At 38.2% G+C, this 15,410-nt stretch overlaps 1 protein-coding gene across 1 annotated transcript in view; it reads left to right on the top strand.

Moving 5' to 3' along the window:
• Window positions 1-15,410, top strand: part of IGF2R (insulin like growth factor 2 receptor) — a 57,890-nt gene that overhangs the window by 34,896 nt on the left and 7,584 nt on the right. Inside the window, exons 25-41 of the mRNA XM_032681611.1 lie at window positions 120-298; window positions 654-741; window positions 2,200-2,406; window positions 2,783-2,913; window positions 3,620-3,717; window positions 4,524-4,660; window positions 5,268-5,458; window positions 6,069-6,195; window positions 6,549-6,671; window positions 7,638-7,900; window positions 9,506-9,718; window positions 10,602-10,751; window positions 11,773-11,934; window positions 12,443-12,650; window positions 13,046-13,192; window positions 13,326-13,560; window positions 14,490-14,626. Coding sequence (XP_032537502.1) covers window positions 120-298; window positions 654-741; window positions 2,200-2,406; window positions 2,783-2,913; window positions 3,620-3,717; window positions 4,524-4,660; window positions 5,268-5,458; window positions 6,069-6,195; window positions 6,549-6,671; window positions 7,638-7,900; window positions 9,506-9,718; window positions 10,602-10,751; window positions 11,773-11,934; window positions 12,443-12,650; window positions 13,046-13,192; window positions 13,326-13,560; window positions 14,490-14,626 — 2,796 coding nt within the window. The remainder of the gene's footprint in view (window positions 1-119; window positions 299-653; window positions 742-2,199; window positions 2,407-2,782; window positions 2,914-3,619; window positions 3,718-4,523; window positions 4,661-5,267; window positions 5,459-6,068; window positions 6,196-6,548; window positions 6,672-7,637; window positions 7,901-9,505; window positions 9,719-10,601; window positions 10,752-11,772; window positions 11,935-12,442; window positions 12,651-13,045; window positions 13,193-13,325; window positions 13,561-14,489; window positions 14,627-15,410) is intronic.

Below are 15,410 nucleotides of genomic sequence, written 5' to 3'. Positions count from 1 at the left end.
TTGAGACAGTCTGCTTTAATGCTCAAAGCTCTCTTAAAGCTACCCTGTTATGTTATTTTACAATAAATTTAACTCTAGTTGTCGAAGCTTTGAACTAAAAAACAGGCTTTTTCCTCTAGGTGGTGCCATAGGATCTTGTGTGAAATATGCTGATAAAAGCAAGAACCTTGGAGTCATTCAGATAACCCCCCAGGCTGCTACTGATGGGTCATTGAGCATTATCTACTTGAATGGTGACATATGCAAAGATAAGCAGCATTATTCTACACGTATAATCTTCCAGTGCGATCAAACAATGGTAATTTTCTGTGCCAGTTGCTATTAATGAGGCTTTTAGTGCTTGGGGGTACTGTATTAAAATGGACAGTGTTTATTCCTCTTAGAATGGAGAGACTGGTTCTAAAAAGTAATATCTTGTATACAGGCTTTTCCTTTGTCTCTTTTTAAGTGCTTTACTGAACCTGTAGAACACAACAGTGAACTCTATTGTGGAATCCTGTGAGCTAGCAAAAGCAGCTCTTTGCTGAAAATGAGTGCTGAAATTAGGTAGCAGAGATTTTAAGGCTATGCAACTGCAATTAAAAAACCCCTGCATGTATGTTTTGAAACTTGCAATGCAGCTATTACCCCTTTTATATGGCTCTTTTCTGTAGGGATCGCCAGTGTTGGAACAGGAGAATGACTGTGAGTTTGTATTTGTTTGGAGAACCTTGGCAGCATGTCCTGTTCACAAAGCAGAAGGTAAGTGTAGTTATTTGAGCTTTAAAATATCAAACAAATCTGTACAAGTAGTAAATACTTACTGAAGCTGTGTTAGTTTCTTGCCCTGTGAGTCTTTCTGTGAAAGGTGCTGGCATGTGGAGGGATGAGCTTTAAGCCAACTAAGTATCCTATCTATCATTAAAAGTATAAGTTAGACCAAGTATATTTGCCTGTTATCCTATCTAGGGAAAGAAAATAAAGTAATAATGCTGTTTATGAGATATCATAGTACTATACTGTTAAATCACAGGCAGACTTGCTAGTAAATATTAAAGCATCACATTTCATGAGAACACAGTTGATTCTGTGCCTGGCAACTCATTCCCTGTCCCTCACTGAAGACTGGTAGCTAGATTTTAAACTTGACACTTGTTAGTTAGTGGGGGGACGGCCAAGGGGGACAGTCTTCAGAATTTGCAGTTGACTCCAGGATGTGCAACAAGGAGTCACAGGTTCAAGTTCTGGTACTTGATTGGCTCTTAGATGGGAAGTTGAGTGTGCAAGTGTAATCTCTGCCCTTGCAGGGGTTTTTTTGCAACTTGTAGTTAATGCCTTATAAAACATCTAGACTTCCTGTAAAGGATCTGTTGCAACAGTCCTAGACATTATTGAAACTGCCAGTGATCTCATGTGGCATGAGCCATGCTTACAAGCTACTACTCTGTAGCATGTAATACTATGCAGGACACTGATGACTGAGTTGTGCTTTTGAAGGGAGGGGAAACCGGTGTCTTTAACTTGCTGCCAACTTCTGTGATTGAGAAGACTGTTCATGTGATCCAGTCCGATATTTATTTTTTTTTTTTTTTAAAAGCTTTAGAGCAAACAGTCATTTTAAAACTGAGGACTTAATCAGCAACAAAGTTACTGAGGTATATCAGCTGATCTGACTCATGAAAACTAGAATTTTCCTAAACCTTCTTTGTAGATTTGTAAGCTGTAGTAAACATTTCCTATGATCAGTTATTCTCTGACTTGGCGAACTTCATAGCTGTTAAAAGAAGATACAGGACTGACATCAAGAACACCTTTCGCTTCGGCCTTGTGACCTTGGTGTTCTTTCCAGATAATTAAGCAAGTGCTGGACTTAGTGACTCTGGTTCTGTACTTAACCTTCAGCATAGCTGAAGGAAGAACCTGTGAGGCAACTTTAAAGTCATTTTTGAACTACAGTGTGACTTTTGCATCTTACTTTAGTGGCAGTTATAAAAGAAATGAGCCATTTATAGTGTAGTCACATAGTTCTAGATATTGGTGATTTCCCGAGATGAGTTGCTTAGCTGAACTAAGATGGCTCTTCAGTGTCACTGCCCTAAAGTGCCAGCTAGTAACTTTTGTTGCCTTTATTTGTTCCAGTAAGCCTTAATTGTCCGAAGTGTATTTGGCAAAGCTAATAGATCTTAAATTGTATTTTAAATGCTTAATTTTTCTTTAAAGGAGAGGATTGCCAGGTGAAAGATCCAAGGTATGGCCATGTTTATAACCTGAAACCACTTTCCAATAAGGACATAAAAGTGAGTACAGATGAGTATGACTACTACTTCAGAGTTTGTGGAGAAATAACAGAACCTTGCAAACCAGAGGTTGACACTGTTGCATCGTGTCAAGTAAAGAAGATGGACAGAACTTACAGAAAAGTAGCAGGTACAGCACTTACAGAAGAAACTTAGAGAATGTGAAGATTAGCCAGGATGTAACTGAAGCTACTATGTGATAGAAGAATGGTTCTCGCTTATCTTGTACCTCTTATGAGACAAAGCACCTCACCACTTTTTCTTACTGTGCAAGTAAAATGGCATATATGTAGTTATCCTGACACTCAATTATGAATGAGCTCAGCCTTACTGAGTAGTACTCATTCAATAACTAGATCACAAATTTTAGGGGAAGGTTGACATCTGTCTATCAATACCTTATTGTGCATCTTATTGCTGTTTATGTAACCCTGCTGCCAGAGGCATTACTACAGTCATGTATTTACTGGAGTAGCTGTTGACTTTTCTGAACTCCTTGCTTCTAGGCTTACGTACAGAAAAACTGACTTTCAGAAATGGTTTAATCATGATTAATTACACGAGTGGAGAAAAATGTCATAAAATATATGAACGGTCAACTGCCATATTATTCTATTGTGACAAGACTACATCTGAGGTTAGTTTCAAAACATATGTTTCGTGTACATACTCTCTTCCAGAATTGCCCTCTTAAAGTATGAAAGTGTATGATGAAGAATATGAAATAGCCTCCTTCAAGAACTGCCTAATAATATCCAGATTAGACAGGAGATTGAAAGGTCCTATGAAGTGATAAAAAATGAGGAATGTTTTGAATTTTCAATTTACGAACAGTACCTTTTGTTGTGCCTCAGGAAGGTTGGGGCATGTCATTTCTTTAGGGGATGCCTGCCATTGTCAAAGCTCTTGGAGAAGCTAGGAAGGAGTGCTCTCCCGTACATTACAGCTGTTTCTTTGTAAAAAAAATAAAAGGTAGAAGGCTGAATGTGCAGGAAAGCAGTTTTTACAGAACCAGACTAAAATAAGCTGGTTACTTGCTTTTAGTATCTCTCTTTGTGCTTGCACTTTCCTTCCTTTTTTTAATGGTGTGTAGAGTTACTTTTGCTCTTCTCCTTAGTTCAGGGAGGAGGCAGAAGGGGCTAATGGCTGCCCTTTTATCAGAAGTGTGCATGAGGATAAACTCAGGTTTGGAAGAAGCCATGCTTTCAGCTGGTCAGAGGCATAGTGTGGCTCTAAGATTATATATATGTTCCTGGGTCTTCTTGAAGCAAGACTAATGCATTTTGGTAACTTTACTGCGTTTAAATGAGAAAGCAAATTACTTTCGTGTTGCATTCTTTCAGCCTGTATTTTTGAAGGAAACTCCAGATTGCACCTACATGTTTGAATGGCATACTCAGTATGCTTGCCCACCTGTTAAATCTACTGAGTGCTCCTACAAGTAAGTTGTTCCCACAAAGTTAAAATGAAGCTGTATGATGAAAGAAAAAAATACAGCCTTACTGCAATTCAGTGCAACGCTGCCGCTTTAGCTATCGTGTTTTGACTTAGTAACCAGCTAATGTGGCATTCAGTGCCAGTGCAAAGTATTTTAAGTAATTTTTGCAATTTGTATTTGTGAAAACTAATTTCACAGAAGAAGAATACTTTGAGATTCTTAATAATAAAATAATAAAAGGGAACTTTTGGGTATGCAGTTATTGATGGTTGAAGGCTAAGTATGCTAGGTTGTTGCAAGTATCTGGTTATTATTTAACTGTAGCTAATTTTAAACAAGAATACAACTGCTATCTGTTTGGAACTTCCACCAAACAAAGCTCCAGGAAAAAAATGTCATTTATATCTGTCACCACCAAGTATTAGCTCATTAAGATTTGATAAGTGGGGTCAAATGTGGCTAATAATTGGCCCAGAGTTTTAACATCTGGCCTCATTATAGGTTTCCACCTTCACGTAAAAGTGCATTGTAACTGTGTTTGTGCTTGCCATGCACTGAAAGATGACATGCTCCAATTAAAAGTTGAATTACTCCTGCATTGTCTGAGGGCTGTGTGCGTGTGGACAGTTACTGTGGGGGTAGATGGCACAGTGATATGTTTCTGTACCGAATTTGAAGTTTCTGGGGAACAATGAGCCTGTAGATTTCTTTTTCAGCACGATACTCTGCTTAGAGTTACTGCAGTAACTTAAGAATTGTAACTTTAAAATACTTAATTTTTTTACATGCCTCTTAATCTTTTTGTACAGGGATGATGATGGAAACTTCTATGACTTTTCGTCCCTAATGCGACATAGAGAGAACTGGGAGGCGATTGCTATATCTGCTACTACACAGAAATACTATATTAATGTCTGCAAGCCCTTAGTACCATATGGTGCTGCACGTAAGAGCAAAATAAAAATACAGTCTTCCTGTTGTAGCTAGGGAAGGCAAAAGTGCTAGGACAGTAGTGCTGGTGGCTGTTCTGAGTGAAAAAAATCACAAAGCAGAGTATGTGGAGACAGTAGTGTGATTTCATCACCAAAGGGAAGGGTAGATTGTGGATCTGATTTCCATTTGCTTAGAGGGTGAGATTCACTAGCAGCTCTTATCTTCTCATGATAAATGCTGTCCTTATCCAAAGTCTGCTGTAGCTCTTAAAGATTAAAATAATTTCTTGGCACAAGATGCTAACTTCAGAATTTTTCTATGGCATCTTCTGGCTGAATCTGTGTTTTGTGCAGTGGAAGACCAGGTAACAGACTGTAGCCTTCCACTCTGTGTAGTAATCTACTTCCCCAGTAGTAGCTGCCACTACTTTCTGCATGACCTTAAGTAAAGTGAGGATATTGCTGCTACTTGTGATTTTTGGGGCAAATACACCCCACTGAGTATGGTTTGGACAGTGGCTTGGAGATATACCTGAAAGTAAAGTAGTGAAGTTTTATTCCAGGCAAGTAATGCCTTAGTAACGTTTGGAGTGATAATGCAGTTTTTGTTTATCTGTATAGGTTCCTGTCCTTCTGATGCTGCTGCCTCCCTCATGGAGGGTACAAAATGTACCAGTCTTGGGGAGGTGGCTGATGGTCCCTGGAGGGAAAATGGCATTTCCATTCTTAAGTATATTAATGGAGAGCAGTGTCCAGATAAAATTCGCAAGAAAACAACAATATTGCGCCTCAAGTGTGATGAAAGCAGAATTGTAAGTGGGATCCTTCTGGTGGGGTTTTATATCACTGTGTGTGTATGGAGAATGTGGGCACCTCTTATCCATTCCCTAATCATCTGTAGTTGGATGGGAGCCAGTCTTGCAAGCAGACTGACTTAGAAGTACTTGAATTTTAGATGCTGTGCAATTTTTGAGATCTTCTTGTACAATCTGCTAGCACAGATTTTACCATCTGTAATAGATAAAATTGTCTGCTTGTGTCTTGAAGATGAATGTAGTGCAGGTAGGGAAGTGTTTCAAGTAGTAAATAATGCTATTTGCTGTGTAGTTCTTGCTCTTAGTTCATAGCTCTTGCACACTCTATGCCTTGCTGTTAAGTACACTTCTATTTTCTATTGCCCTAGGCTGCCTTTAGCTCTTCTCTCATTAATTTTATTTCTCCTGATAATGATTCTGTACTGTTATATATTTGAAATAATCAGAGTTAAATACTCTGCCCTTGGATTAATTCACTGGACTATGATGGTCTGTTAAGTCCTAGGACTGGCATTTGAACTGAGCTCAGCTGCAGGTATAGCCCTGTCGCATAGTCTTACACTGTCGCTCTGCAGAGTTGTCACTCTCTCCACTGTTTCGTGTTTAGGAATCAAAGCCAGAACTTATAACTGCCATTGAAGATTGTGAATATACCTTCTTATGGTTCACTGCTGCTGCGTGCCCTCTTAAAAGCAATGTGCAAAATGACTGTCGGGTAACCAATCCTGCAACAGGTAAGGAGGAGGCCTCAGGATTTCATATGTGGAAGAGACTGTGTTCTTGAGGGACTTCATTAGAAAAGTGCAGTGGGACACATCCTCTGGATGGTGACTAACAAGCTTATTGATGGTAGAAATATCTTGTAAGGGACTGCAATGTCCCTTGGAACATAAATAGTCTATAGTTCTGAAACTAGTTTTACCTCTGTTAATATGAATAAGTAACTGTTTGCCTTTCTAAGCTAGCAGGCAAATAGAGTCTGGTTGACCATCCTACTAAATTAAGTTACTGAAAGCTTTTAATACAAAGAACTGTCTTGCTTTTGAATCTGAAAAAGAGATTAAATTATTCCCCAATCTCTCTACAGGCCACCTCTTTGATTTGACATCATTAAAGCGAGAGTCTGGCTATACCATCAGTGATTCACACAACAGAAAGATTGAGTTGAATGTTTGTGCTGAAGCTAAAAGTTCATGTACTAATGGAGCTGGTAAGTATCTTATCCCCTCTGGTACTGTAACGATTGACTATAGGGTACCCAAAAGAAATACTTATGTTCAAGTTTACAGTAAAATGTGAGGGGCAGGTTTTACTGCAAATGCAGAAGGAGTAAAGGGAACAGCTTTGTGGCTGAATTGCCTAGGAAAAGAACCTAAAACTGTTCTAGGAAGTGAAGCCATGTATTTCTACCAAACTCCATTCACTTGGGCTCACTTCCAGTCTTAATCCCTCTAGTTCCTAGTGGATGAGTATTTTTTTGGACATGAGGCCAGGAATGTAGATATTTCTGTTGTGCCTCTTGGCAATTGTGAAAATGGAGACATTACAAGCTTCCAGTTAGAGTGAACTGAGCACAAAAATTTCTCTGTAGTGATGCATTGCTGGAATGCATCTGCACTGGACCTTGTGTCTGCACTTCAAACCTTTGCCAATCCTCTTTCTAGCTTTCTGTCCTGTTTTGGGTGCTTCTGAAACATCAGTAGAAGTTAACTTGTTTTCTAAGCTGCTAACTTGCAGATTGAATTACTAACTGTTTTGGCAAATTGAATATGAGGTAATATTAAGGCATCTTAAATGCTAGGAATGTTGCTTGTAAAGTAAAGATTATTTTTGTGTAGTTAGAAGGAAATACTGGATCGATTTGGTTTTTAAGAGGCATCTTAAAATGATATCTAATATACCAAATACTGTGCTCTGTGATTGATTTAATCTGTATAGATGCAGTACATACAGGTTAATGAAGTGTTAAAGACAATATTTGGTCTTTGTTTCAGTGCAGTTCAGCTCAGTTTAATGGGAACTCCAGATAGTGTGACAAAGCCTATCTTTCATAGGAAAACTCAAGTGAGAATAAAATCTTAAGTTTCCCACCGTTTATATTTTAAGGTGTAATTTTTACAGGGCAGTTTCATCAGACTTAATCTGTTCTGTTCATTTTTCTTTTTTTTTACTTTAGCTGTCTGCATCACAGGTGGTCGAAAACCAGTTAATGCTGGAAAACAGAGTAAAACTTTAACTTATGAAGATCAAGTGTTAAAACTTGTCTATGAAGATGGAGATCCTTGCCCTGCAGACCCTGCACTGAAGCATAAAAGCTATTTTAGCTTTGTATGCAAGTCTGATGCTGGAGATGACAGTCGGCCTGTTTTTCTGTCTTTTGATGAGCAGACATGCACTAGTTACTTCTCTTGGCACACTTCCTTGGCTTGTGAGGAAGAGGTAAGGATTACTTTTACAGACAGCACTTGTGGGACTAAATTTCTGAAGGGGGTTGGATATTATATCAGCGTATTTTAAATTCGTTGAGGGAAAGGTCTGTTCCTGTAGTACAGAATGCAAGTTCATACAGAAGTTCTCACATGCTTTTCATACGGACATTTTCAACACAGATGAACAGTACTTGGCAAAGTCCTGCTCCACATGTTGAATCAAGTTAAAACTTCTAACACTTCATAAAAAACCCTCTGTGCAACCTGCTTAGCTGCTTTTCTGTGCAGTTCAAATGGAAGCCATAGAGTGTCGTCTTGGGAAGTGATGGTTAAAATCATGTGATGCAGCAGGCCAACAGAGCTGAGATTGAGTTGAGGATAGATAGCATCTCTGTTAATGGGGATATTCTTTGTTTCTAGGCAAGTAACTAGTGACCAGGCACCAGTATGATCAGTTTGCTCAGTGCAAAAACTGATAAACCTTGATAGTGTGAATTTAGGGTCTGCTTTGGCTGTGTAACACGTGTCGTAATAGCATGATTTGGTCAACTCTAGCTGAACTGGTGTTCCAGACAATACTTTGTGCTAGTCTTTCTTTAGTTAGTGTAACCAGTTGAATTGTTATCACTATTGGGTGCATGGAATAAAAGCCAGTAGTAGGAGTAGAGGGCTAAATGAACTGTTGGGTGAATTCGGATCTTTTCTTAACACCTGTACAGTACTTTTGTAAATCTGCATAATCATCCTTTTCACTGCCTTGATTACCTCCACTGTGACCATTGTTCTCTGCATCAAGTTATTTTTCCTCCTCATCACTGTCTCAATACTATAGCTCTTGCTTCCATTTAGGAAAAAACATCTTCCGGTTTCTTTCCCCAACAAGAACTCTCACATGTCCCCTCTTTTGGCTATTCTGGTTTCCTCTTCAATAGCATGTACCATGCTGCAACACAAATCAACAGTGCCCAAACCCATTGTGCTTTCTAGCCTGTTCATTCCATTTGGTGATCATTGTGCACTTCTGATCAGTTTTCACAGTGACCCAAGCAATTTCAGTGTGGTGATAAGTAGGTAGTGTTGATGATTATTGGTCCTAAAATTAAACGGTAATTTTGTTAGTTATTCCTTTTCTAATATCTAAGCAAGAATAGACTTTTCAAATTTCATATAGGCTGTCAGTAAGTTTGTGCATATTTAGAGTGTATGAAATTGGTTCTGAGGAAATGTAGTAGTCAAGCTATCAACTTACAATAAAATGATTTTACGTTGTGATGACCAAGCTTGCTTATTTGAGGTGGTCCAGTGATGTGTGGGAGATGAGGAGAGGAAGGGATCTTAATGAAGTGATAGTGACTATGTATGCTGGAGTATGCATGCCAGAGCTTTATGACTTGGTGTTGTTCTGATGGGGATTTCATTCCATAAGAATGTTTAAATGATCAAGGTTTTTCATGTGTGGCTTGTACGTGCTTAGTATCTATAGACAAATAAAAATTATAACAAATGCTGCTTTTAAATGTAGCCATGCTTCTGGCCCCAAGAAGGATAGGATGCTTGTCAATAAATCAAAGCAAGTAACAAAAGAATAATATCAATGACATGTACATTCTTGTAGGTGAAGTGCTCAGTATTGAATGGCAGTTCTGTTATTGACCTGTCCCCTCTGATCCATCGAACTGGGTATTATGAGGCATTTGTCGATGAAGATATTACAGATGTTTCTCCTGACTTTTACATCAATGTTTGTGAGCCTCTCAATCCTATCAAAGATGTTAATTGCCCCCCTGGAGCAGCTGTGTGCATGGTTCCTGTTAATGGATTGCCAATAGTAAGTATTATGCCTTAAATCACTGAAATGTGCATTTAATAGTTTAATATGGTATCCCTGCCTAGAAACCTGATTTGAACTAGGGGCTTGACAATGGGTTAAAGAAATGAAATGCAAAATTAAAATCTCCTCTGCAAAATTCTTTCATCATTTTTCCCTATGAAGCAGTATTTTCCTGTCCTGAACCCCAGTGACTTTTTTGGGTGTCAGAAGATTCAATTCAGTGATAAATATGAAAAATTGCTACAGAGAATTTTTTTCATGTAGTGCTGTGTTCCAAATACAGACATCGGGAAGCAGAACATCTTAGTTAACCCTTCTGTGGCTTACTCGATCTCATGATAGTCTGCTTCATACTGCAACAGGCTATGTCCTACCATGCTTCAAAATGCAGTTAGTACTTTCATGTAAAACTTTGACAGCTGAATAAATAGCAAGGCTATGACAGAATGTTGGTTAACTTGTCCATGTTATTACCTTGAGAGATGAAGGCTCTTACCTTTTGAAGGCTTGTTTGTGAGCTGTAGAAGACAGACATAAAAAGTTGAGATTGTTTTTCATGAACTTTCACATTGATCTAGGGACTGTACTTTATTGTTAATGCTGGTTTTAAGTCATGTGTTGGTAATTTGGCACAATGATGTAAAGAAGAATCTACCTGTAAGATGCAGAACCTCCCTGGCTTTTGTCAAGCTTAATCAAAGGGTGTTTTGAGCTTCTCAGCTTGTGTTTTGTTAGGATTGAAATAAAATAGCTGTTCTTTGAGTATAGAATGCAGTTTTCAAAAGTTCAGTACTTGTGCTCCCATATAAACATGAATCTGAATTGATCTGAATCTCTGGGCTGATCTGAAATCTATTAATACATATTTTTGCTTGTGTAGGATATTGGTCGTGTTACTGAACCTCCCAAGTTAAATGAAGCAGTAAATGAAGTTCACATCACTTACAACAGCACTACTCCTTGTCAGACAAACAACAAATTGAACTATACTTCTGTTATTGTATTTCACTGCAGCCAAGGAACTAGTCTGGTAAGACATCTATTAAACTTACGTTGATATTGGAGTATAATGGGAAGTGAGTCATAACCAATGTTAGCTTTGTTTAAAACTAAATCAAGGATTTGTTTCTAGAATGTGTGGATGGACTTATTTCATCAAGGAATATACTTGGTATTTGTATTCTTAACAAGCCAAAATTTCATTGAGTGCATGAACTTTAGGCTTGAGAGTAACAGATTCTGACGATTTCAAGGATGGCATTCCACTGACATAATGTAGCAATAACTTATTGCTGACATTAAACTTGATTCTGTATTGCACCTTTAGATCCAAAACCTTGTACTTGTACCTCAGGCTATCATGAGAACCAGTGTAAGTGTAGAGCTGTTACTGCGAAATGTTTTCCCTATGTTGTAACCCTTTCCATAATCATACACAGCTTTAAAAATGTGTTTACTTACGTTTTATTTTGTGTCAACACCCAAATGCTAAATTGAGTTTGCATGGTGATTTGAGTCCAGTGCTTCTTGAATTTTTTTGAATGCCTTTAACAAACTGTAGAGAATACTTGGGTATGATGTTTGACAAACTAGAGCTTGCTGAAGATCGTGGAACCATTTTCCATTAACATGGGGCATGAGCTGAAACTTGAGACAGCTCTGAATATTACACAGGCCATACTAATATTTTAGTTTAAAATATGAGGAAGTAAAAAACGTACTCTATAAACCTTAACTCAGTGAAATTTCTTAACATCCTCACACTTTTGCTCCTTGCAATTAAGCTGAACATCAAAAATCTCAACCCTAATTAAGAAGAAAGCTTGGGTACTTCAGTTCCTTCTTTGATTGTTTTCTGAAGCTAGGTAGAATGTATTTCCCCTGTGAGTTTTTTGCTAGTGGTTGTAGTGTATAGGCCATGGTGTTTGTCCTACAGTCAGTGAAGTCTGGCCTTGGTAGTAACTGAGGTTAAATACTGGGTGGGGGGAAATGCAGAAAGAACAACGAACTTGTAAAATTAGACCTAATGTGTCTGTGTTCTTTGGTAACAGGGTAAGCCGAAGATGATAATGAAACTTGAGTGCAGTTTTGTGTTTGAGTGGGAAACTCCAGTTGTGTGCCCCGATAAAGTGAAAACTTCAGGCTGCTCTGTTACTGATGAACAGCTACACTATACTTTTAACCTGACCAGCCTTTCTGGAAGATCATTTGAGGTAATGCCTTCTGGTGGTGTGATTCTTTCTTATTTGTTTATTTATTTATTTATTTATTTATACTTTCCTATTGCTGTCAACATTTTAATACTGCAGCAAAGGTTTCTTTTAAGCATCCTGGGGTGTGAGAAAAGACCGAAGCATGTGCTATGATCAGTATTCATGTTTCTTGGCCTCTGACGGAGGGGAATAATATTAGAGGGTATAATATTGTCTTTAATGTTTTTGTGAAGGAAGTTGATGAATATACTGATGGAGAGAGGAGGGAGAAATCTTCACCTTTGACAGAATCTTGAACGTGAAAGCAAGACTTTATCTGTGGTCCTGTGTGCTTTATCTGCAGTTTTGTCATACTAAGGAAGGCCAGACTTGCAAAATCGGTCATCGTCTTTTCTTCCTGAATTATGCAAGTGTTGCATGAGACTTGTTTTATGAAGCGCTCCTGGTTTTCTAAGTACTGACTGCAGGCTTTGAGGCAGACTTGTGATACTTCTGGTTGTCTACACAGGTATTTTCTGGATCCAACAGTTACCATATTGGTGTGTGCAGTAAGGCAACAGGCTTGCCCCAGGGAAAATGCAAAGATGGGGCAGTGTGCCTGACATCTGAAAAAGGTGTGTCATCTTTTGGAAACATGAAGGAAATGAAAATGGACTATAGCCACCAGGATGAAACAGTGATCTTGCAGTATACAGGAGGTGATCTGTGCCCTCCAGGTGAGATTGGAGCAGACCCATTTTTTTATGTTAAAAATGTGCCAGATTTTTTTCTCTTTAACATACGAGGCTTTGTTGTGATAAGAGGAAACAACATTTTACATATGTTAATAGAAACATGTAGTTGCCTTAAATCACATGCACCATACTAATCTGCAGCATCAACATCTATCTCCCTAGAAGAGACAGTGCAGCTTTTCTGTAGGGATGATTGTAGCTACTTGTTCACTACATCTAGTTTTCTAATTGAGTTTAAACTCAATATTTCAGTATTTCTGTTATCTGCTTCTGACTCTTCTTTAGTATTGAAGTACAGGCTCCGGGTATGGTCATGAATATGGATATCCCTGCTGTTCCGCTGCATGTTGTTAAGAGTTTATACCTTTCCTTCTCAGTGACTGAAAAGGGAGAGCTTTGTGTCTTCCCCTTCAAGTACAAAGGAAAGATCTATGAGGAATGTATTACAGAAGAAAAGAATAGGCTGTGGTGTGCTACAACTGAAAACTACCAGGGAGATGAAAAGTGGGGATTTTGCGGTAGCGGTAAGTACTTCCTACACTTCATGTGCAAGGATCTGAGCTAACGCAGGGATTTAGCTACACTAGAATTCATACGTGCCTGGAAGCCTCTTGCAAAGTATGTTTTTCCTTTTTTTTCCAACCTTCCCCCTTATAGCAAATGCAAGAAAGGAATCTACCATTATCTTCACATGTGATGAAAATGCTGGTATTGGGAGACCGCACCTTCTCAGTGAGACTCTTGGTTGTGCTGTGACATTTGAATGGAAGACTCAGGCTGTTTGTCCTCCCCAGAAAATGGAGTGCAAGTTTGTCCAGAAGCACAGAACTTATGACTTAAGAATGCTCTCTTCCCTGACAGGGTCATGGATCTTTTTCCACAATGGAAACTCGTGAGTAATGAGCAACTCCCAGGGAGCAGCTTGCTAATCAGTACTGTTGAAGTTGTAATGTGGCATAATATTTCTGTTTGCTTAAAATTGTCAGTGCTTAACACTGCATGTAGATAAAAAACCAAGAAAGGAACCCATTTTATCCAAAGGGATTTAAAATTACGTTCTTCATTCTCACTCCTTCCCTATTTTGGTAGCCTTTTTAAAAGGATGAATAAGTCTGAACTAAAAGCTTTCTATTGAAACTGCTATCTTAACAATGTAATTTTGTCATTTAAATGCAATTTTTTTTATTCTTAATAATGTTAAACAAAAAAATTAATTGCTTTCTTTTAACTTGGGTATGTAATTCTTGTCTATAAACTTTAACTTCTAAGCCTCTGTGTATCAGCTTAGAAGAAAATATGAATGTCAGAAATTCATCAGCCTCTCTAGCATCCCCCCTCTAGTTAGCAAATAGAAATGAACTGGCAAAGATGACAGCATCTAATTCTAAACTTATGCTATACCATGAGGTAACAAAACTGCTTCATTTACCAGCTTGCTAGTAATTCCTCTGTTCTGATGTATCTGAGCTGGTGTAGCTTGGAAGAGACACTGAATTTAGGATGGTACTATAACCTTTATAACTGAAAAAACTTTTGGACCTTTCTTGACTCTGTTCCAATTTCTAGTTTGGACCCAGGTCAAAATTAACTAATGAACTAATCTGGTAAATGATGAATTTTTTTTTTGCACAGTCTTTTACTTGAAAATGATAGTTAGAAGTAATCTGCCAAACCTTAGCTTACAGAATAAAGCATGTACTAATTTGAGATTTAGTTTCTTGCAATCTGTCTAGCTTCCCATGAGGATTCTAAAGTTTGTGTATCACTTCTTCAGTTAGGCCTAAATGAATTTTAAACTTTTGTCTACCGTGTTCTCTATAGGTATTATGTGAATCTCTGTCAGAGGGTACATATGGGACCCACGGGCTGCCCTGAAAGAGCCAGTATTTGCAGGAAAAGCAACAATGGAGATGTTCAAGTCCTTGGACTTGTTCATACACAGAAGCTGAATGTGACAGGTAGTTACTTTTTTTTCTTGTAGAGAGCTAGAGATGGAAGGTTAAATCTTACAGCCTAGCTATAGTGCTTCTTAAATTATGATGAAGCCTTTATTTTGAAATATCTTCACCAGTGAATCTTTTGTTTAAAAACAAAACCAGTAAATGCTACTACTCAAATGTAGTGTTTAAGTCATGAGAAAACATTGAAGCAGTAAACAGTGTTGTCATTAAAACTGTAAGAAATTAGTTGTCCATCTGAACATTAAGAAACACTTTTTTACAGGGAGGGTGCCCAAGCACTGGCACCATGTTGCCCAAAGAGGTGGTAGAGTTTCCTACCTTGGAGATATTCCAAGGTTTTCTGGACATGGTCCTGGATAGCTGGCTCCAGGTGGCCCCTACATGAGCAGGGAGTTGGAACCAGATGACCTCCAAGGATCCCTTCCAACCTCAACCAATCTGTGATTCTGTAACTGTGGGAGGGAGAATTGTTTTTGTTCATCCTGTTTGAAAAGGCTTATTCTGCATCAACTAACTTCTTCAATTAAAGCAACATGTGAAAGATGACTAATTGGCTTCACTCTTAAGAAAAGGAATTAAGAAAACCCAACTTAATCTTACTCAAGTTTTCAGTTTAAGGAATATTTTTAAATTGGTGCTGAGTTTGTAAAATTGAGGGAAAATTTCCATCCAGTTACACAAGCAATGCCATGTATTATGTGTGTTTATTGCTTGAGCTTATTTATAAATGGATATCTTCTTCATTTTCTCTTACATTTAAAAAAATGACATCTTAAATGTA

Source organism: Chiroxiphia lanceolata, chromosome 3 (assembly GCF_009829145.1).
Source record: "Chiroxiphia lanceolata isolate bChiLan1 chromosome 3, bChiLan1.pri, whole genome shotgun sequence".
In the NCBI taxonomy this organism is placed as follows: domain Eukaryota; kingdom Metazoa; phylum Chordata; class Aves; order Passeriformes; family Pipridae; genus Chiroxiphia; species Chiroxiphia lanceolata.
The sequence above is the reverse complement of the archived record's forward strand: the minus strand, read 5'-3'. Positions and strand labels throughout refer to the sequence as shown.